This window comes from Aptenodytes patagonicus, chromosome 3 (genome assembly GCF_965638725.1).
Source record: "Aptenodytes patagonicus chromosome 3, bAptPat1.pri.cur, whole genome shotgun sequence".
Classification (NCBI taxonomy): Eukaryota; Metazoa; Chordata; class Aves; order Sphenisciformes; family Spheniscidae; genus Aptenodytes; species Aptenodytes patagonicus.
Window position 1 is genome coordinate 132,174,417 of NC_134951.1, and position 23,893 is coordinate 132,198,309.

At 42.4% G+C, this 23,893-nt stretch overlaps 1 protein-coding gene across 6 annotated transcripts in view; it reads left to right on the forward strand.

Annotated features, from left to right (window-relative positions):
- The window catches only part of RIN2 (Ras and Rab interactor 2), an 84,512-nt gene that overhangs the window by 19,294 nt on the left and 41,325 nt on the right, over window positions 1-23,893 (forward strand). For 4 of the 6 annotated variants that reach the window (XM_076335270.1, XM_076335277.1, XM_076335271.1 and 1 more), the window contains exon 2: window positions 10,549-10,641. In XM_076335270.1, the coding sequence (XP_076191385.1) occupies window positions 10,585-10,641 (57 nt within the window). In that variant the 5' untranslated portion in view covers window positions 10,549-10,584. Of the gene's footprint in view, window positions 1-10,313; window positions 10,417-10,548; window positions 10,642-23,893 lie in introns of those variants that run through there. The other 2 variants (XM_076335272.1, XM_076335275.1) reach the window with 2 other exon arrangements.

Here is a 23,893-nt window from a genome sequence, read left to right on the forward strand (position 1 = left end):
TCTTTCTAAAGAGCATCTTTGTGGTTTAATGAAAGAACTGGCAAAGGTTAACTTCAGCTAGGGCAGCTTCTGTCCCTAGGCCCTCCCTGTAGCCAGGGAGGGGAGAGGCAGGTTTAGGGGACCTCTGTTCTGTGTCCTCCTCTCCAGAGTTACCCTTTCTCCGCTGACTGAGTGGCACCCAAGAGAGATTGACCCGCTCTGAAATGAAGGTAGTCCTTGTTATTGCCTACTGGTGCAATATAAAACTCTGCAAACAAGGAAAAGTAGAGCATGTATGGGATTAATCCATCAGAGGAAAGACCCTTGCAAATAAATGGTAAACTACAAGGCATCTTTCCATGTCTAGTACTGAATTTCTCATTGCTTCAAACATGTATACCTTGACCGTTAGGTAAAGATACCTTGTATGCAAGAACCCTCTTGTCGTAGTATGGTTGTAAGTTCAAGTTTGATCTGTGTCATGGTTTAACCTCAGTTGGCAACTGAGCACCACGCAACCGCTCGCTCACTCCCCCACGGTGGGATGGGGGAGAGAATCGGAAGGGTAAAAGTGAGAAAACTCGTGGGTTGAGATAAAGACAGTTTAATAGGTAAAGCAAAAGCCGCGCACGCAAGCAAAGCAACACAAGGAATTCAATCACTACTTCCCATGGGCAGGCAGGTGTTCAGCCATCTCCAGGAAAGCAGGGCTCCGTCATGTGTAACAGTGACTTGGGAAGACAAACGCCATCACTCCGAACATCCCCCCCTTCCTCCTCCTTCCCCCAGCTTTACATGCTGAGCATGACGCCATATGGTGTGGGATATCCCTTTGGCCAGTTGGGGTCAGCTGTCCTGGCTGTGTCCCCTCCCAGCTTCTTGTGCCCCTCCAGCCTTCTCAAGTCGGTAGAGCATGGGAAGCTGAGAAGTCCTTGACTAGCGTAAGCACTACCTAGCAACAACTAAAACATCCGTGTGTTATCAACATTGTTCTCACCCTAAATCCAAAACACAGCACTGTACCAGCTACTAGGAAGGAAATTAACTCTATCCCTGCTGAAACCAGGACAATCTGCTATATTATGGTGTTGCAGGATTTCTTCTCCTGTATATTACAGATTCACAGAATGGTGATAATGGAGAATATTGATCATGAAGTAGGCCTAAAAATTTACAGATATGGAGAACAGATAAATACCACATAGTAGTTTTAAGAATGTTGGTGTACGTTTTGGCAAGTCCTTAAAAATGTAGGTGAAGGTATCCCTTTCCCTCCATCAGATTGTTTATTTTACCAGGAAAATCTTACTTATTGTCTCCCCGTCTTCTGAAGTTTTGCATATCTACAGATACTGTGCGTGTGTTTAATAAACAATGGAGTATACTTCAGGTGCTGATTTTCAAAAGCATGCTGCAGTGTCCTTACCTGGCTTTCAGTAGAGTCAGCATGCCTGTATTTTTTTTTTTTCAAACACTACGAAATAGAAATTATGGTGTATATCAGTAATTGTTAGGTGCAAAAAAGTAAATAGCAGAAAAATGTGCTGTACTAGGTGCAGCTATCTAATACCAGAATAAGCATATCTAATCACTTAACTGTAGATCATGGAAATATTTGAGTAGATGGAAGTGTTTAAGCTATTGAACCAGCAGTAGGTCAGGTCTCTGCTTCCCCCTTGCTGCATGGAGGAATGTTATCTCCGCAGTGGTATGGTCAGAGCTTTGCTCGGTGCCTCTGTCAGGCAAGAAGGTAGGAGTTATGACACGAACACTGAAACCCTCATCCTTCTCTGGGATTCGTGGTACAGGAGACAGAGGTGCTTTTCCCAGGTGCCTAAAATAATGCACAGTCAAGCCCAGCAGGTGGTTATCTTGTGCATCTACATCTAGATGCAGGTGCTGTAACCCATCTCTCTCTGCATTTGACTTAATGCTTCATTATGAATTCTGAAGCTTCTCCAGACCTTGAAGCTATGTGGTAATTCAAGCGATTACCTTTTCTTGCTTCTTCCAGGAACTGCAGCTCAATTTTAAACGCTTTTTAAGAGGTTTGAAAACATATTTCTGAATGTTTTCACTTTATTATTCACTGGTTTTGGCAGGAATAACAAATGGAAATTACTGAAATACTGCAAGAAATTCTCATTTTGTGAGATATCCAGGCCAGGGAATTTGGGAAGAATATGAACCTTTTGAAAGGTTATCCAAATCAAAGCCAATCTTATAAATGTATTTCTCTGACATGTCTAGAGGCAAAACAAGACATGAATGTATCAATGTACAATCATTCTCTTATAAGAGATGTGGTAGTATCCTTCACGATACTGTGATGCTGTGCCAAAGGAAATGACTTGGGTTTTTATTCCTTTTCGGTAATGTGGAAAGTATGCCATGGGAGCAAGCACGAAGAGGTTGTTTAGTGGAAGAGAGGAAGAAGAAACTGTTTGGAAGGGGTGCAGAGACACAGCACTAGCAGCAAACATAATCCTCTTGGTAGCGTGCCGTGTTCAGCAAAGCTTAAGGATTGGATTTTCCAAGGCTCTCAGTGTTTGTCTAACTGCGCGCTCCTGTTGGAAAGAGTGATACAATGCCTGTTCACATCAGTGGGAGCAGAGTCAGGCCAACTCTTGCGCGCTTTTCAGATGGGATTTTCAGATGCTTTCATTTCTGTATTTATGTCTTCAGCATAGATAAAAGAAGTGGGTAGACAGCTGCAAGTGAGACAGCAGATCTATCCAAAATCTAATGGGACTGAAAACCTCTCCTGAGAGTGCCATGCTGAAACAAGTTCAAAGTAATTCCTCTTTATCCTTTAGTCTCTTAAAAGGCTGCCAGTGAGTAGGATCTGCACTCAAGGGGGAAAAATAAGCCTGCAGGGAAAAGGCTGGTTGAGGCAGGAGTGATGATTAGCTGCAACCAGATGTAGAAAGATCAATGTATAAGTTTGGCTGTGCTGCTCCTGCTTTAGATTAAGTCAGATAGATACACAAAGCCTGATGCATGGACTGGTTCACAGCCCCTGAAGATCTGAGCCTGTCCAGGTAGTAGTTTCTTAAGCAGTTGCTGATATTTTATGGCTTAACGCATAGTGAGGTGAAGGAGTCCTTGGAAAGATGGCTGTGATTTTAATGGTATTGTTATGTTAACCAGGATGAGGAGCATCAGGATGCAGATACAGGTGTCAGAAATGATCAGCCAAGGAAACTGAAAACAGCTGTGAGCTGTAATAAATAAGCAAGCTGACAATGTTGGGAGCTGAAGAGTAACCTTTGCATGATACAGTTTGGTATCTAGGAGAACATCACTCTCTTTAAGTCACAGCTATGAATGGCGTGGGGTGGGGGGGAGGGCAGTTTGCCAGCTGTTTGTTTTAGGAAAGAGGACTACTAGGAAAAGAGCAGCTGTACCGCGTTCGAGTGCGGGTCCATCTAGCCCATTATCCTCCTGGTTACAAGGAGGGTATGAGGTTACAACCCTGCAAACTCTTCAGTGCACCTCCAGATGCTTACACCTTGCTCCTCAAACTCATTTGCCAGTTCGTAAGGCATCACTTCTGCCTCCGAATTCACAACTGCACCACACCTTCCCCTCGCACTCACATGAGCCAAGGCTGTGTTGGGCCCTGGCTAGGTTCTGGCTGTCCCCAGGGGAGGCGGGCACTGGTGCTGAGAGCCCCAAAACCTCATCTGCTTGAGGAGATCAGAGACTGCTGCAGGCTCTGGGGTTGCGCTGCTGGCCAGGCTCTGGCCTCTTCTGTGCAGGCCTGCGAGAAGTTCAGGAAGGCCCAGATGGCTGGGGCTGCCAGCGCAGGAGTGGGCAAGTGTTCAGTGGCCTTCTTAAGCTGCCCCAGCTGCAGGCGTGCAAGGTAGGTCCCAGGGACAGGGATGCTGAACGGTGCAGGCTGTGCTCTAGGAGCTGGATCTCCTGCCTGCCTGCCTTGAAAAGGCGTCAGTAGGAAAGGGGCGAAGGGCACCTACTTTGTGTCTTGGCTCAGGGGAAGCCTCTGATTTGCAAAGTATCTGGATCCCTTGGCCAGGTCTCGAGGCTCGACCGTTCCTCTCTCGCATCAACCATTTTGCCGTGCTCTCTGCCTTCCGGGGGGCTGCTGGAGCCCAGAGCTGGGGCTTCCTCCAGGCAGCCCCTTCGCTGAGCAGAGCAGGCCTGCGTGGCGCTTGCCTCTTAACCCTATTGCAAGCCATAGGGCAGTGACCCTGTGTGGATACCTACTCTCCCAGCCTCCAACAGGTTTCTGCACAGGTGATGTCCAGAACCAGATGTCACTGTAGTGATCCTCAGTGATTGTACTTGTCCTGTTCTCTCCCAACCCACGGAAATTCATGTCTCGGATTAGCATTGTGAGTGAAATGAGAGACAAGGATTTGTTTGAAAGATAGCCCTATAGTGAAGTCCATGACTTGGCTGCTTTTCTGTAACTCCTGTTTAATACTCAGGCTGTCTGAGTGACCGTCCTGGTACGGAGTTTGAACAAAACGGAGCAAAAGGCAAGGCAGCCCTACAGAGGGAGGACCCTGATGAGACTGCTTGTTGCTGTAATGGCCTGAGAGGAACAGCTATTGCTATATGCAGTGCCTTGTTCTACCTGTACCAAGAAACGAGGCTTAAGAGTGACAGTGCCTGATGTGACAAATGTAGCAACTGAAAAAAGTAGAAGCATAAAATGGTATGTCAGCAGTTGGGATGTAACTGAACCTTATTTCACTGATCAGAATATTTGCATGTCATTTAATTCTGCTGGTTGCCTTTAACTACCTTGTATCTTCTTTTCTTCTTTATGGGAAGAGTAATAATTTTCTTGGAGGAATTAGTGGGGTGTGTAACTGGCAGTAAATTCAGTGGCGTCGCATTTCAAATTTTGCAAAATGCGTTAAGAGGCACATTGGGGGAGTAGTAAGCACAGTTCACCTGTGATCTGCTCATTGTTTCTGAAAATTTGTGTTGCATATTTCCGCTTCCTTTTTAGTTTTTTCAAAAGAATATTGTTTCTTGAAAAGGATTGCAAGCAGTCATTCATGGCCCTTCTGCCTACATGTGTAGTGGGTGTCTATCTTTGTAAGATTTTTCAGCTCATTATGGGCAGAAATACTGTTGCTCACTGACAGCATACTGGTGGCAACCAGGCTTTCTTCAGGGGAGTAGCTCACACAAACTCATTATGTTCAGGTAGCAGAGAGAAAAGTAAAAACAGCGCTTGAAGAAAAAGGAGGTTGATCAGGGAATGTTTATTTCCAAGCTTTTTCAAACGTTTTAATTAAAATGACAAAATACAGAAATATGACGCAGTGTAAAGAGTGACTTGTCGTTTTTGCTGTATGCATTATTTGTTTTCTACAAGTAATGTGCTCTTGGATTATTTGAAGAAAAAAAAAAAAAGACCATAAACCCTTTCTGCAGCCAGAAGAATGATAGAAGTTAGAATCCTTTTTGCATAATCCCCTTGCTTTTTACTTGTGGATACAGCTGTGCTAACACAATGCAACATTTGAGTTGAGAGGTCTGCAAAATCCTGGCACCAATGATAGTTTTCAGACTGAGGCTCTTATTTGATAGATTTTCAAAGTGATACTGTGCTCGGTTGTGTCTATGTGGCCCTGGAAGTAGGCTTTCAGTTAACTTCTCAGAGGAAATACTTTCAAAAGGAAAAGTTTAATTTTGCCAAGAATCAGATAAGGTCAGAGCAACTAGACAAACCAGAGCTTTGTAGGTTAGAGGTGAACGCAACTCTCTCCATGGGGTAGTGCAAATGTGCTAGGAGAACAGGAAAATGCAATGCATGAGGATGCTTGAATTTGCTGAAAATCTGAAGTTCTCTGTATATTTCTTAGCATATTCTCAAGTGTAGGATTGCATTTTGGAAGTATTTTTTTTCACATTTTTAAAAGAAGTAAAATGTATTTATCCTTCCTGTTTCTGGTTTGCAGTTTAACCCACCAGAAAATGTGTTCACTGAATTGTATTTTTTTAACACTATATATTTATAAATTGATATTATAATTTGATTTTAATATGATGCTAATTCACTATAGGTTTTCAAGTACATAGGCTCTACCTAGCTTCCATGCATTTCTGTTATGAGACAGTAGGGATTGTATTTCAGCTCCTCTACCGCACCCCTTATATACTGCACTATGTAAGTTTATACCTAAGGTCTGGACTTGAGGTTTTCTCCTGTTCTTCCTTGGCTGCAGAATAGTAAAACCCTTTTTTGTTTGCCTAAAGTAGTTTCTGTGAGTGTCTGTGCTCAGTGGTTGTGTGGCCTTTACCGATTGAGAATGAAAGAGGACAGCCAGTTCCTTCAGTGGGATAATTTAGGCTTAAAACACAAAAAAGTGGGTTCTGATTCTGTTGGTCGGCCAGCAAAAGGAAGGCTGCGGATCTCTCCTCTTCCTTCAGTGATAGCATTAACGGAGTCACTTCCCTCTATCCTTTTGTCAGCATTTGTAAACAGAGACTTTTTTTCTTCAGTCGGATCTTGTTAGGTTGGCCAAGAGATCAAAAAATCATAGTTGGGAACTAAGGAACAGAAAGCTGGTGCAGTCGTATAGCCTCAATTCCTTAGGAAACCGAGCGGAGGTGGGGTAAGAAGGATTGTAGGCAGGGACTTAAGTTCCCCAGATCGCTGTGGCAGGGGAGGAACGCAGACTGTCTCATCTTTGCTGGGACTTTTAGCTAAAGAAAATGGGATGTTTTGCCTTGTAAAAGCATGATTGGAATGAGAGGATTAAAGGGAAGGATCCTGAAAAGTCTAGGAAGACAGTGATCGGCACTACTACAGTTAGGTATAAGAACATATAAAATACCAAATAAAATTGCAGGAAAGGGAGGAACGTAGGAGCTGTTTTGACAAGAAGTCAGAAGTCTCTGTTAAGTCCAAGTGCCTGAATGGTGCTCTGGCATTCCTGTGTAAATGAAAACCAGAAATGAATGGAAGAAAGATGATGAAAAGCACCAGTTTCTTTGAAATGTACAGCTTGCATGGGTGTCAGTATCCATGGAGTAGCATTGCATTTCAGAGAAACTTGCCAAGCAGACAAATCATTCCTTTTCCCTGCCCTGTCTTGTCCTTTGCACATGTGAGCTTTGTCCTGGATTTGAAGAGATGTGGGAAGACAGCGCTGCTTACAGGAGAGACTTGCGCTGCTGTAAGGGAGCCACCCAAACATCAGAGCAGCAGGCAGTAGTCTAGCACCTGCTACCCTCTGAGAGCTAAGAGCTGTGGAGACTGCTAAGTAGGTAAAATACTGACCGCTTAAACACAGAAAAGGCTACCTTCCAGATGGCTAGACAAAAGGTCACGTGAATTACGCAGTGAATTGGCTCCTGCAGCTTGATGACATTTTCAGATGGGTTTCTGAGCGGTCACCCAGGCAATGTCTAAGCACATCTATCTAGACTCTCTGCCTCAGTCCTTAAAATACAGAGGAAGGAGAAAATGCTTGTCTCCGGTATGTAGGGAATACAACATGCTTTGCCGTCTTTCTCCACCCGGCTTCCCAATCAAAGAAGGCAGATTTTTCCTTTCTGACAGCCTCATACTGTCCAAACTCAACAAAGACAACTTCAGAGCGGTGGTTTTTCAGCCTGTTTTGGATCTGAATAAGCATCGGATGTGGACAGCTGTGTAGAGTAATGAAACCTCCCAACGGTAGGTTTGGTTTTCTGCAGTTGTTTCTGTGCGCTGTGTAGAGGTACCTCTGAACTCTGAGGTGGGAGACAGGTAGGGGCCCACCCTCAGTTTTTGGAGTGTTGCACCCACCCCCGGCCCTCCATTTTACCAGTGGGTCTTAGTGTCTATTTGCATATTGGGTGGCCTAAAAAAAGCACATGCACAAAAAACCCCACCACGCAAAAAAACCAACAGTGTTTCTCACTGTGGTGATTTTAATCAGAAATACTAAAAACCACTCAAACATAGAACAGTATTTAGGTTACCCTAAGTCAGTTTGAAATTACACTGTAACCGCAAGGGGTAGCGTGGATTGATTCTCTGGCTATGTAAAGAGCTGAGAAAGAGCAAGGGCTTCAGCTCAGCTGAGGCTAATAGCAGCCATGGAAAAGTTTAGAGCTTCAGAACCTCTTATAAGCAAAATAAGCAGTGGTCTTGTCTGAGGCTTTCTTCTGACTTAGAGTCATACTGCTCTTTGAAGGGCAAACTGCGTATTTGTATGTTTGCATTCTTCTGTATGTTTGAGCGTGGAAACTTATAAACTTCTCTTTTGAAATAAGATGGATGTAAAAATCTTGGCATGGTCTTATTTTGGTAATAGGATTGCATGCAGACATCCTCATGGTTAAAATAAAAAAAAAAAAAATTAAACATTAGATTTCCTGTGAAGGGGGGTCATTGTTTGCAAATGGAATGATTAAAGACTGAGAGACTAGAGATGCAAATACAACTGTATGATCTTGCTCATAAATCTCTGATGTAACTCTTTTAAAATCTCTGGGCTTTTTCCTGTGGAATTGAATTTGCTGTTGTCATTAAGAGGATAGCATCAGCTTGGACAATTGAATTTTTATTCTAATTCCTTTTTGGATTTCTTGGGTCTCCCTCCACCTTAAGTCTTTCAGCTGCAAATTCCCTTTTCAGAATTCATTGAAATAAAAGCCTTTTATAACTAAAAAACTCTTGTTATATGGCAACCTTTAAATTGTTTAGAATAGCCAATATCAAATACCAAAGGTCTTTAAAATGTCTGATGCTCCCCAGAGTAGAACAACTGTTCTGTACCCTTGTGCATGTGGCAAATGAGGACACAGAGCTCAGCTGATTTAATAGCACCTGTAAACCCACCCTCTCCACTGGACTTCAATCTCTTATGGATTGGTGCAATCAAGTTATTTAGACAGACTTTAAGTAAAGTAATGTCGATCACAATGCTTTAGAGCCTCATCAGGAATGTATTCCTTTAAATATGCTGATTTACAAAGAAAGTTTGGTTGTTTGGTGGGGGTTTTTTTTAGTTTTTTTTCCCCATTGCTGTTTTTTGTCTTCTCTTGGTCATCCTCTAGTGTTTGGCTTTCGCAAGAATGCAGAATTCGGGATTTTTCTTTCAACCTCTAAAGTCTGCAAACTCTCCCTGGAAAACAGGCTGGTTCCTGAGCTTCCCGGCACGGCTGCTTTTTAACCAGAATCTAAGTGGAAAAATGTAACCTTTTCTAGCGCTCTTGTGGTATGACCTCTGCAAACAGGGTGAACAATTTGAAGCTTCCTGCTACATGTTAAAACCAAGAGAAAATGTTTCTTTTTTCGTGTGTCTACTTGTCACCCTTTTCCAGTACTTGTGCTTGCCAGGGCTTTTCATTTAACCCTTTTTTCTTTTAGGCTCCTCCTTGGTCTGTCTTACCCTTGTCGATGCCCTCTGATAAGGCGTTAGAGGGAAGCGGAAGTGTGTGTGTGTGCGGGGGAGGGGGGGATGTGTCAAGCTTGTTGGTTTTTTTTTTAACTCTGTATTTTCTGTCCCAGCTGCTTTGTTTTGCTCAAACTCCATCTGCAGCCATGCCGCTAAACTTGTTTTTCACTGCTGCTCCCTGCCATTTATGTTTTAATTTCTGCTTGTATCAAATCAAAAGCCTGCTGCTATCTTACTCTATAATGTTTTGCACCTGCAATATTTGCCATTTAGGTGCCTGGAACTTCCAACATAACTACCTACCATGTGGTCAGTAAATGTGTGAGCGAGGAGAAGAGTTAGGATATTTAAATGCAATTATAAACTCGCTGTTAAAAATCCTAGAAGGACTTTTTAGTCATGGAACTTGGCTCCTGTTTAGTTCAGAAGTTTGTTTCCAAATTACTGGTGTGAATTGGTTGTGACTTGAGAGGAGCTCTACTAATCAGCTGGAGATCACCCCCATGATATTTCTCATTATGTGCTCATGTTCTAGCTATGCGTTATTGTATTCTTCTGGGTGTGAAAGCATTCATTCTGTTTACCTGATAGTGGAAAATGCAGCTTCTTCCTAACTGCATCTTCAGTTTCTCACTTGGACATGACTTTCAGAAGACTTAATTGCATTTTAGGAACTTCAAGCAGGATTTTTTGGGGGTGTTTGGGGTTTGTTCTGTGTGTGTGTGGGTTGCCTTTTTTGTTGTTTTTTACATTCATGGTAATATGTTTTCTCCCTCGTGGGTTACTTTTGATTCCCCACCCCCTCCCGGTCAGTTGCATTAATACTGTAATACTTGAGAGCGGATTGTAGTGACATCTAACATTTTGTTCTATTTGTACTACACGCTGAGCTCAAGCAAACAAACAAAGCAATCATTATGTTTTAGCATTCTTTTTTAATGAGCACATTAAAATCTACTCAGATCAGCAGTGAAGAGAAGGGAGAAACATGGCACTCTGAGTAGCACTGTCTTTTTGAAACAATTTATGGAAAAATAATAGACTAAAGGGATATGTAAGGACTCGGGTAGGAAATAAATGGCACCATGTTGTTGACGGAAAGGGTTTTGGCAGAAGGCTTGTCGTGACTGTTTCTGTGGCTTAGAAAGGAATTTCCTACAGCCTGGACTAACCATTAAAAAAATGTTTCTACTTTTAGGAGTTGAAGGCATACAGTGGAGTCTTCCCAGGGAAGATGTCGTCTTTGACAATGAAAGCCTGTTGTCTGGACAAAAGAGGAAGTTTCTTTAAGGTAAATGGGATATTTATACAGAACATAAAGCACATGATTTTATGTGAGACGAGTGCTGCGGGATGTGCAGTATAGTCTGTGATACGTAGCAAGCTTTTTCTGTAAAATAGGAAGCATTTCATTGAGCATCTCTTTTTACAGGTAGTATTTGTGGTTAGATTACCATCCAGATATTTCATGTGTGTATTGTTCTTCTGTACACTGAATAGAATATTCAGTGTAAAACAGCTTGTGGCTTTCTTTGCTGCTAATGCTGAGAACATAAGCTTTATTATGCATAGGCATAAAATTACTAGAGCTTTAATAAACTGGATTTGTGTAGCTTAAAGCTGTGGTACAGGTTTATGATTTCCATTATTGGATTGAAAATGGGTTTCATTTCCTTGACTATTTTAAGAAAAATTGGTGCGGGCTCCTTGTTTGTGTGTAATCTGAACACTCACAAAAAAACAACATTTGTATTCTCAATGTATATTTCAGTCCTTTTTGAGTTTTGGTGGGTTTGGTTTTCTTGTGGGTTTTGTTTGGTTGTTTTTTTTTTTTAAAGCCTAAGTGCATCTTGTTTGAAATTAACAAGAAGCTGGTGCTGAGCTCACACCATACTCTCAAAAATCCAGCAAGGCAGATGTCTCTGTCTTTGGGTGCCTACATACTTTAAAGGAGTCTAATGCTTCCTCCTATAAGATACTCAGCCCAGCTTCCTGATGATACGGGCACTGAGAGCTAATAGTTCTGTTCTGGCATGGACGTGCTTATAGAGAGAAAACAGAAATAATTCCATTTAGTGTTTCTGTGTTCTGGGGGCTGTTTTGAGATGTCACGTGGCTTACAGCACACGTAATACAGCATGTTCCAGTGAGAAATATGTTTAGGGTGAGAGCCCTTCTGCCTCCCTCCAATCCCATTCCATCACGGAACAGATCTAATGCATGGCAATGTATGAAAGGGGCCAGGAAGGCAGGGTGCAACAATTAGGGTGCTCCTAATGCCCCTGGGAAACACCTGGGAGTACAGGCATGGGCGGAGGCCTCTCCAGACTTGAGGTGGTGCTCAGAGCTGCAGGGAGGTAGAGCCCTCAGTTGAAGCACCTTCAAATGCTCCCTGGAACTCTTTAGAAATGCATTTTTCCCTGCACGTCAATATCTGATTTTTGTCCCGGTAATCTCATTGCAGCTGGAAAATGGAACCTTGAGAATTGCATGAGAAAGGATGTACTTCAGATTGGCTGCCTGCCGTCATTAGGTTTTGTGCATCTTCTGTGATCATCTTCACTTCTGCTCTGTCTCTGGGAACTTCTGTCAAGGATTAAACTTGATGACTTAATTTTGTTTTTTCCCCAGTATTTCCTGCAGAGTTAACTTGCATGATTGGCCCCCAGATTTGCTCAGCAGTAGTAGCTTAGCTTAGGCGTGAACAATCACACTGCAAAAGTAAGCATGGGTCACTGTGTCCTCTCTTCTGCCTCCTGTTCTATGTGAGGTTTGTTAAGGCTTTGGGGGATCAGTTGGAGGGCTTTCGGGGCTGCAGTGAGCTTACTGTTTTCTTGGGGAATGTGGGAATGTTTTGGTCTTTTTATACGACAGAGAGAGACTTTATGCAGCGGAGAGACTTTGGAGAACTGTCATCTTTCAGGTTGGCATCACAAAAAGCAGAGGTGCAGTAGGAGTTATCAGTATGGTTTTCAGAAGATGACTGAATCCCATTAACTGTTTTATTTATGTATAGTGGAGGAGGTCTGGAGGCAGTGCTGAAGTTAATTGTAGAGACGGCTGTAGTTAACATTTTGTTCTGGAAAAAAGGATTAGTTGATCTGAAATGTAGTTAACAAAGCCTTCGTGTGCACTGTGTGAGTACAGCTGTGAACACCATGTACTTCTAGGGAGCAGGACAGGGAGAATAGTCTCCAGGCAGTGCCAACGTATTGAAAGTACGCTGACCTATGAAACTGTGGTGTCCTACCGCTGGCCAGGAAGATATGTGTATTTTTCTGATGTGAGGAAGAGAGTGAAGTGTCATATAGACCAGCTTGGGATCAGGGTTAGATACAACAGAGTTGAATTTGTCTGTTCTGCGCTAGAATTTTGCTGTTTGTGTAACGCTAGGGTCACAGTGGCTGTCTTGCTGGGCAAGGCTTTGCTCTAAGGAGCAATCAAAATTTACAGGTGCTTCTGAGCACTGAATTAACTTACCTTGATCGCTTCCCTTCCCCGAGAATATTCATCGCCTGCTGTAGCTTCTTCCAGTGAAAGATGCTAATACTTGCTGCCATCTCAGCTTACATTAAGAAAAAGCATACTACTTTTCTTTTTCTAGTACTGCAGCAAATGTGATTGACGAGCCAAAGCTCTGACTAGTGGCAAGCAGCTGCCACTTTACTGACTGTTCCTAGCTCCTGCCTCCTCCGCTGCTCCTAGCACACTGCGCTCTCCTCGGGGGACCCATGCCACGCATTTCAGGTGTTGCTGTTTCCATTCCCTCTGTTCCTCTGGGACAGAAATGTCGTTCTTCTGCTGCCTGAGTCTGACCCTAATGCTTGGGGGGATAAGGGGTGGGGGTGGGTGTTCTAGCAGATGATAAATACACTCATGATAGGCTACAGGCAAAGGAGAACCACGCAAGTGGTGGCTGGTGCCTTTAGTACACGGAGAGCTATAATGACCACCAATGCAGCGTGTAGGACCAGCTTCATAGTACTGTTGTAGTGACACGCATATACATTGAAGTGTTTGTTTCATGTGTTGCATGTTTTCTTAAGGCAATCTTACCAGGCTAATCTTTAGAAAACAATTGACCAGTGCTGCAGGGACAGTGTGTTTTCCTCTTTGGTTTGCCCAGAGCTTCACGTGGTCAGCAATAAACAGGGTCTTCTGGGGACAGGAACTGCTTCTCAGTTTTGCAACACACTTTTGTTATGTCTCGTATCTCGTAAATGCAAGCATCGACCTTGTTTGATGGCAGTCCACAGACGTATAGGGTGAATGGTCATATTTTCAAATCATAGCAAGAAACTGTCTCACTTATGAGGAATATTTCTAGGTTGTCACTTACACATGTGCTGAAGGAGTCATGATGTCAGTGGGACTGTAAGCAAGTGCCTGTGTAACTTTCTGCAGTCCTTTGGTATCTCCTTGTGTAAGTAATTCTTGTGTGGAAAATAAATGCTAGGATAGCTATTTTGTGCACCTCCTGTTCATGATATCATGGTTGTAGTTACTCAAAATGATTAGGAATGCAGTATGCCTGAGCAATTTCAAGACACTAGACTCTTAAGGCCGTAAGAAGCATTGTCAATTAAGAAACTAACTAAGGACAGCCTGGCAGGGGAATGGCCTGAAGAATAGTGGGAATAAAAGATGCCTCAAAGCTACCTTTTCAGACCTCTCACCATCCCCGGGAAGTTGCACTGTTGGACCACTGTTCTGAACCTCTGGTGTCGAATTGGAAACTGCAGGTAGTCAGTGTATCCAGCCTGTGTGTAGTGTACCCAGTGTTCTGTGTGTGTGCGCTTGTGTGTACAGTGAAATTACCTTCTCCTTCTTGTATTCCTCCACATTTGTAAAATTGTGGCAAGAAGTTACATTTGCTGCAGCTGGACGGGCGAGCAAAGAAAACACTTGGCACATCAGATTTTTTCAGTTTACATTATTTTAATTTGCCTTGTCTGTCTGTGTTTAGGAGACCCAGTAATTAAGATATAGCCTTTTACCCATGCTGACCTGTACTTCAGAATGCTCTCCCAGATGCACAGACTATGTAGTATACTTCTGCATATGGCTCTTGTGTTGCGCTTGTTACTTTACAGTTGCCCAAGAATCCTTTAGCATGCTGGCATGCAGTTTCTCAGGGCACTTAAATCCTCATAAAGAGTATCTTACCGTTCTGAGCAGCATTTACGAGAAAATTCATTGACAAATACTAGTGGGAAATTCCAACTTTACTTTTATTTCTGGTTCTTAAATAGTTCCTATTGCTGTAGCTTCTAACCATCTCTTAGTTTTTTCACGTTCATTCTTTCGACTGTTTGTTATTAAACCAGGAAAACAGTATTGTCCTCATTTTGACAAAGAGCGAATGTCTACAGTTTTATAGGCTAAATTCTCTGGAGTCTTTGTACCTTGCAGTTGATGAAGGCTCAGAGCCAGCAAGTAGTAAAAATGAAGCAAAGATGGAGTTAGGCTTGGGTAATTCTGGGACTGAATAGCTTGCCAATGGTTACAGAGGGAGTCTGGTAAAGCAAGGAACTGAATATGTGTCTCTGACAAACATCCTTTTTACTGAACCATCTTCCTTCTCATCAAAATGTTCCAGTCTTTATTGAACTGGCATCAGAGGTTTTACACCACTAAAGCTTTTCTGTTCCATAATCAAACATCAGCTAAAACTTCATTGCTTACTGATGAATAAGACACTGAATAATGTTAGTGGTCTTGGGAATTCATAGCTCACTGTGCAAAATAACCAGAAATTGCAGCCACGTATCAAAATATTTAATTGTATTCAGACATTTGGAAAAGTCCAGAAATAGCATTCCCGGTTTGGCTTGTCTCTGGCGCTTTGCCACCTTGTCACACAGGGTGCTCTTTGAGGGTTGCTACGCTCTGCTTATCAAAACAGGAAGGAAAAGATGTGATGCCAAAGAGGATGCAGGTCTCCAGAAAGAATGAAAAATGAGATGCTGGCAGGAAGGGGGGGTGGTAAGTGCTGAGGCTCATTTGTCCAGTCTGATACTGATCCTTGCTAACTTCAGCCCGTGTTCCCTTGCCAGATTAGAAGCACTGATCTTACCTTTTCCTCTTTTGCTGTTGTAAATCTCAGGGCTTGGAAACATTCTGCAGTGGTCACCTTGGCTGACTCTTTCAATGCGCTCTCAGAAAGATGGCAGTTTCATTAATTCTCTGTACAAGCTTATTTATGTTTCAACACAAAAAATAGGAATTCAGTTGCCATGCGGTGATGGATGAATGATTTTTCTAAAAATGTCCTGAAACAGACATCAAGTCAAAGCCACTTGTCCTCTTGGGACTGGGAAACCCTTCATGAGCTGAATGAATAAGACGACCTGTAGCTATGCTGGGCTTCTGAGAGAGGCACCAGTCTGTGTCTGGTCCTGGGCATGTGCTTTCCCTGACACACAGCAGTGATGCATGTGTAGACAGAGCAGCTTCAGAAAGGTGACTGTAGCTCCTTGGGAGCGTGTTGCTTCTTGTGAACACACTTGCTCTGATTTTTGCTGCTTATATGACATCCTGAAAGATGTAAAACATAAAAATGGAATGTATGTGCTCCGGTGAGAGAGTGCTGGGGAGCTGCGATGAGTTATGTTTGTGATCTGTATGTAGGAATTACGTTGTCACCCCTGCCAGCTTCTAAAAGCTGAGATCGGTCTTGTTGAATGAAGAATCAGTTGACAATAAGCATAGTGTGATACATTATGAAAGGAAACGTTGTGGTTTAAGATGTTTGCATTTCATTATTTAGTTCATGGATTTTAAGAATGTAAACAGTTATAGTACATGGGTATTTGTGGCAATCTAATGTTTAGGATAGGTTTAGTTAGGGAATACTGTACTGGGCTGCTGTGTGAATTTATGCAGTCTGAGTCACAATTATTATTTGGGTTTACAGTGGTTGTATTGTAGTTTCTTTTTAACTTACAGAACAGTGCTTTATCAGAAATAAATTCCAAAGGAAAAACATTAGTCACAGAAAAGGCTATTTATCATGTTATATAAGGTCTCCTTTTGATTTGGGTTTTTTTTACTGTTAAATAATTCACCACCTGAGAAGATGTCATACTTTCAAACACATTTCTTTTCATGTAAACCTCTTCTTTCTGTAGTATAGCAGGGTAATATCTGTTTCATAGTCCCAAATAATCTGTGACAGATTTCTTCAGATTACTTTTTAAGTTTTGGGGCTCGTGTATGTTGTTTTACACTAACAGGGGCCTCTGGCAAATACATCCGACCACTTCAATTGTATTCCGCTTTGGAAACTGCCTTTTATAGTCTTGATTTCAAGTCTGTTGAAACCAATGGGTGAGTTTTCCCATTATTTTCAGCAAAATGGGAATCGCGCTCTTCGTGACTAGAGAAATCTGTTTGAAGAATGCAAATGTTCTGAGCCTTCTGCTAAGAAGAAGGCAGCCTTCTGCTGCTGCTTGTTTTCTCAGGGTTGGATCTAATAATGGTACACACCCAGGATCCTTCCTGCACTTTGTAGAAACATATTATTAGCAGCTCATCTTGTATAATGCTAATCATGCAAGCATCACATACGCTGTATAATAACCAGAAGTTTCATTGATCCTAAATACTTCAGAAATGATGTCATAAAATCATGAGTACACCTCATGTTATTTGATAGAAAATAATTTGTCAGGTGCTGTTGTAACAGTATGTGTCAGTTAATTGCAATAATACCCAAATGATGCAACTCCAAAAGACTTTTTTTTCTTTTTAAATCAGGAGAAGGGTAACTTTCTTTAACATGAAAAAGAATTTAAGGAAAATTAGCTGCCATTTGCAGAAAACGTTGGCAGTTTATTGAAGGAAAAAAAAGAGGTTTTTATTCCTAAAGATAAATGTTTTAGTAATGACAAGTTTCTTTGTCAGTACTCGGTAAGATAGAGACTTAGCACTACTAGAATAATGTCAAGAATTATTTGTGAGTAATTTAGTTCACAACTGACAGAAACACTTACTGAATACACTTTCTACATGTGATCCATCCTAGTAGAGGCGTAGTTTGAAAGCAAATGTACAGAAGACTTCCTTTCAAGCAGGCTTTTCTAAAGATAAATGCTGGTAGCTGATGAGTCACAGTTCGATTGTGGAGTGTGTCCCGTTCTGGGGGACTTTGTAGGTCATATTCAGGTTTGATGCTCAGCACTTGACCTAGTTTCCTTGTCCAGGATGTACTGACTTTTCATAGACTAAGGAAAGACTGCCTTGTGTCATGGAGGATATGTAGCATACCCAAGAAATTTGGCCTGTAGAACAGAATGTGAGCATAAGACTGCTTGAAACGTGCCATTTTGTTTAAGTACTCTTTAGAAAAAGAAAAAAAAAATCACTAAACAAGAAAAATTCCTCTCAGGAAGGACCAGTTTCTTACAAGTTCTCTTCAAGGCAGACATACAAATTAAAAAGCATTAAGATTACAACATCTTCAAGATAAAACTGTTCTGCAGTGCTTGCCTTATGCTATTCTGATTTAAAGCATTTATAAGTTAAAGCCTGTTTTAAAATATTTGTTTTCAAGAACTTTAATCTTACATAAGCAAGTACCTTTCCCAGACAAAGGTGTAAAAGGCAGTTGTGTTAAAGAGGCTGAACGTGGCAGCCATACAAAAATAACTACAAATAACTTCCAAAGATAAATTGGATACTGGAAAGCATGAGAAAACATGCTGCCATGGTTAGCTTTTAGGTATAAGTAAACAAAAGAACTAACCAAGGAACTGCCGTGTAGGAAGGTTATACAGTGTTTAAATTCCTTTGCATTGTAGATCCATCTTCCAGGGTCAAACTGATATATGAAATGGTAGTGTGAAGTGTGGAGCGTCAGCTTGAATTTTTGAGCATGTTATCGTGCTGTTAGTACAAGTTGGATTAGAATTCTTTGCTGTAGTGCCTAGAGATTTTATTTTCTGGGAGGGAGGTGTTTCGTGATTTCCCGCCCCCCCCCCAACTCTGGTTGAAGCCAGTTAACACAGTTAAGTCAGTTAACAGCCAGATAGCAACACAGCAAGGCAGGTGTTGAGGCGATGGCTGAAAGCCCATGGATGCTTCTGTGGAGGGCTCCTCATATGGTATACTTTTTAGGGAAAGATGCTGAAAAACTTTTTGTTGTGCAAACTGTTGGCCTGTGAGCCATTTAATCTCTCTAGATGTGTCAGAGAACAGGGCACACTTACTACTGTGGTTCTTTATGGCTACAGTTGATCTTGTGGGTGCAAAGACTAAGGTGATGTTGCCCATGCAGAGGAGCTACTTAAAGCAGAGCTGATTCATTGTCATGTCTAGCAGCTGGTTCATGGGGAATAGCAGCTTAGCTTTTGTGCAGTTACCAGTATAGGAAGTTTTGCAGGGAAAGAAGTCTGGGCTGTGGTGCTGGCAGCTTATGATTCAAAAGCAGCTGCTAATGTAACAGAGGGTTGCTCCACTTTGCTTACCGTTTCCCCTTTCTAGCTTTGAAGCAGATGCACATGCTTCCCATGCTGCTTCTTGTGATAGCTGGTGCCCCCATACCTCCAACCAGCTGCCAAAATCTCCCCCTTGCCTTCTTTACAGCTTCTACAAGTTGTTAACGCACAAATCCACTAGCTGCAGCTGCTGTGGTGGGGTGTGCAGTCAGCATCAGGCTGACTTCCCATGGCCAGCCTGCAGACTGCTACCTGGGACTGTTCCTGAGGCATCTCAGCTCCCTGCCTTTCCTCAAGTGCAGGTCCAGGGAAAGTAAATGTCGGGTAGACTTTGAGAGTTGGGTGGAGCATTGACTCGCCCTCCCCTTATTCCTGATCAGCTTCTCTGTATGGATGGTTGATTTCTTTGAAGAAGCCAGGGGATTGCCGAGCAGTCTGTCTCCTGCTCTGCTTGAATCTTAAGCAAACAGCTGACATTTGAAGGAAGGCTGTTGAAAGAGACACATCTGTTGCCAGGCAGAGCTGACATAATCCCTTTGGGTGGTTTGACGATAATCCCTTGAAAAACGAATAGATGGTCAATTTCAGCTTGATTATTCTGAGATTGACTGGCTTTAAGATGCTTGTGTGATTTTTTTTTTTTTTTTTCCTTAGGTTTTAGCATGCTCTGTGCAATGGAAGGAGCTGGGGGTGGGGGTAATTCCTCTGGTTTCGCGCTCTCCCTGGGCCCTTTCTGATCCCCCTGTCAGGCCCTGCAACAGGTGATCAGATGGGGCAACTAGTGCATGTAGCGCTGGAGTAGAGTTACATTGCTAATTCAATGAAAAGGCTGCTCTGCTGACCGTATTCAATATCGCATGCGGCAGAGCTCTTATCTACAGTACGTCTGTTTCATTAACAGATTAAATCCTTGAATAGTGTTTAATAACATGTTGAGCTTCACGTAGTGATTTCCATCATGAGTTCATATTTTAAATGGTCAAATATAGTTGCAGATCATTGTGAATCAATTGCCATCTATAATGATACTCCAGGTGCTGACTCATGTTGCATGCTGGTAGCTGACTAGTGGTGCCTTCCTTCTGAGATGGCTCCAGGCAAGCCGTGACAGGAAGCTCTAATATATTTACAGCTGGCTAAATTGCTCATATTCATGACTACTTGGTGCTTGAAAAACTTCACGCTCTCACAGTGAATAGGAAGCATCTTTGGGAAATGCTGTGATTTAAAACTAAAAACTGAGCCTTGCTTCATCCATTAGAAAAGTTAATTTTTTAGCTGTTACTGCAGGATGAAGCACATAAGGCAGTTCTGTTCCTGATGTGTCTGCGTTCATGACTCCACAGACAGTGTCAGAGCCTTTGTGGCTATCTGGTGGGAAAAGAGAAAAGGCTGTAATCTGGTCAGTTCAAGCAATAATTCAACTCTCAGTTGTGTTCAGGTGCAACTTCGGAAAGGTTTTAACAGTGGCAGAGAGTTGCTGCAGCAAGGAAGGGCTGCATGCTACCTTGTTGGAGCAGTTGGGAGGTTAGGAGATCTGAAAATACTAGAAACTTCACAGCAGACAGAGAATGAATTCCATTTTACTCATTCAGTTGCCAGAGAGACTGGGAGGATTTCATCCAAGAAACCTACTGTTTGGAGGCTAATATGAAAGGTGGAAACGTAGTGCCCAGTGAGGCTGGGAAGAGAATGATACTGCCTTAAATTAAGTCCATCTACTTCTTAATCTAAAAGTTCCATTTCCCGGTACTGAAGTAAATTAAAATTTGCAAGTCATGTTTGCGTACTTGAAAAAGGGGCTAAGTTGAAACATGTTGCTCTTGAATGGAGGACAGAAAATATAGGGCAGGGAAGTGGTAAGATGTATGCCAAGATGTAGGTAAAGGTGTGAAGGATAAGGGAGTAAAAAAAGCGAACAGAAGACTGTGCTGAGCAATTATGAGCTGTTTTAAGGAACCAAAATGAAAAGCTTCAGCAGAACTGGAAGGGATAAGAAGGCTGCAAAAGCGGTAGAGACATAGTAAGACTTGCATCAGCAGTATGTATCTTATTTAGCAGTAACAACTTGTATGGTTGTGTTCGACTACCTCATTGCACTTAGCAAACATAATAATGAATGAAGACTGGGGAAATTCAGCAGGTACTTAAAAATTAATATTTTTTGCTTCTGTTTTGGCATTGGAACTTCTCTTTATAATAAAGCAAGCCCCTTGGCTGTATGTTCCACTGTGAAGCACCATCAGTTATGAAATGTGATGTTAATCCAGGAAGAGGAAATCCTGATTTAAGTAATTGATAGGCTATAATTAAATCTGGAATGGATTTTTTTCACCAAAGGTGTGCTCCATTTTTTCTCTATACTTGTCACGCTCCTTATTTAAAAATGGCAAACTGTGTATTTCTTTCTGAACATATATTTATTAGGGTTTTTTAACTTGTGTTTCACACATCTGGATACAAATAACAAGAAATCCATTGTGTCAGTATTTTAGAATGCCATTAGTTATTCAGAACTAACTTTAAGAAGGCACATTCGTGCTTGAAACTAATTGAATAGCTTAAGAGTGATTATTGTAGCTAGAGACTGTAATGGATTGCTCATCAGAGATTTAGGCCTAGTAGAGCTGATCCTTCCCCTTCTACTGCTTAGCTTGGAAGACAACTGCAATTTTTCTGTCTTTTTACACTTGTAGTCAGCTTCTCTGTGTGGAATTAATTGGCTATTGAACTGCATTAGTGGATCTCTCTACTTTACAGGTGCAGAAGGATTACTGTACAGAAGGATTGCTGTTAAAAAAATTGGTTAAGTACATCAGCTGTAGTTTAGGTTTGTAGCCAGAGACTTTCCATAGATCAATTGCTTTCTTTTTCTTTAAAACCTGAACAGCAATCCACGTGATGAAAAAATTTATTTGAATTCCGTTCTTTTAATGGTTGACTTGAAATCTTGGCATGGCTTATCATAATTTCAGGTGTTACTTTAAACAGAAAAATTTTTGATTAAATATCCTGGGAGTTGTTTCTTAGACCGTCACGTGCACACACCCACACCAAATACAGTGCGTGATAGGGGTGTGCAGCTTTTTATTCCCTGTAGATGCTGGTAGTTACTGTTTTCATTAGCAAGTGTCAGCCCAAAAGCATATTTCCTGCTACTATGTAGACAGCTGGAAGACCTGAGTGGGCTGAATTCCAGAGGTGTCCTGGTCAGATTGCGGAGTTTAGGGTGGCTGATCCAGTTATTGGCTAGCTTGGGGTGCCTAAACCAGGGCATAGGTTCTCTGTTCCAAGGTCAGCATGAACAGCCCAAAACCCTGGGCTATTTGCTGGGGTGGCTGAGCAACAGGGCATGATTTCACATTGGGCTGATAGGATCTAGTGCCCTTCCTGAAAGGGGCAGCCTGGTGCTGTCCTCTGTTTCCTGGTGTCTGCTCTGGAGTTTGTCTGACCCCGTCAGAGATTAGGTTCAGGTCATTAAGCCAGCAGAAATCTAACCAAAAGACAAAGTGAAAAAGTCTTCCAACTTTTTAGCAAGCTGAACCAGCTAACAGGGCTGGATGAACAGCCAAGCCAGCCCGAGGGAATAAGTGGAACCTTGCCGTTTGGGGGCAGCACACCATAGCATGAAACTCCCCCTCCATCAGGTCGGTGAGAATTGCAGCTATATTGCATTTCAGAGGATTACAAGAATAAATGTATTAAGGATGATGATGCTAAGGCGGTAGAGGCTTTAAAAGAGAGAAAACAAAGCAGTGTGATCTGCAAGATGCAGTCAGTTGTGTACTGGCTAGAGCCTGGTACTGCTCTCTGAGCACCCAGGTCAAAGCTTCCCTCTAAGGTGATGCTGCTGCCCATAACCACTGTCAGACGTGCATGATGATGCAATGGCTTTCTAGTGAGGCTCATCCGACAGCAATGATGTGTATTTTTCACTGTGTAAAGCCAATGTGGGGGCTGGATTCATCCCTTATGCAAAAGGAGGAATGATTTTACCTGTGCCTAGGAGGGCACTCGGCGGCTCTTTTTTGGAGGTGCTGTTTCGTAGGGGTGCTGAGTGCTGCAGTGAGGTGCGAGGCTGCTCCGTCAGTACGACTTGGGTTCCTCCTGCTGCTCTTTCTCATGGTCAGGAAGGCATTGCTCACATCTTGCCGCGGTGATTCAGGGGGTGTTTGAGAGTCAGCCGGTGGAAGATCTTTGTAAACTGTAATGCCAGTGGTACAGTATGGCTGGGAGCTCCGACCTTGACAGAAAGAAGCCTACGGTATGGATGTAGTGTGTGGTAATTCATTCTCACTTAATGTATGCTTAATGGAGTTGGCCTGTTGTAAGCGGAGACTGAAACTTTTTTTGACTTGATCAGAATAATGCTGCACAGCAAAGGAGGGTGTGAGTTTCTGAGGTAGAGGAAAACTTCCAATAAAACAGTAGGAAAATGTTGCCTGCAATCTTCTGAAAATGCTGCTGTACTGAGCTACTTAACACTAGTGGGACTCAGGGTCGTGTCTTGTGGGCGACTGTGAAGACTGGACTGGAAAGCTGTTTTTACTTAGTCTGCCAGGGTTTTTGTTTGTTTGCTCTGAGGTGCGGGGGTGGTGGTAGAGGAGATGGCATCACTGCAAAGTTTTTCACTAGGTTTCACTACAGGCAGTAGAGGGGGAACACTGCCAGGGTTTATATACTGTTATGGTGTGGTGTGTCAAGCAAACTTGATGCAGTTGCTGCAAAGAATGTCCAAGACAGTGCGCCTTGCAAACTTCATAGTTGGTTTCTGCTCAACAAAACGTTTCCCAGACATCTGGCTAGCAAATGCTGTGTTTCTCAGGATACAGCCCTAGTGCTAATCTCGCCCATTTTAAAATGAGTTCTTGCCCTTGTGTCCAAAATTAAGACTGTGTTCCACCTGAGCTGAAGTGTTACAAGGCATCTCTCTTTTAATTGAGTTGCTCTGTTCAAGTGCAGTCCAAGACCTAATGTGAAAAGCAGCCGCCCGTTTCCTTGCTTTGTTACTTTTCATCCACCACAACATTGTAATGCTGGCCTTAGTGTCCTTTCTGAAATAACTCTTGCAGATGAAACTCTTCTAATTATATTTTTTCTTTTTGT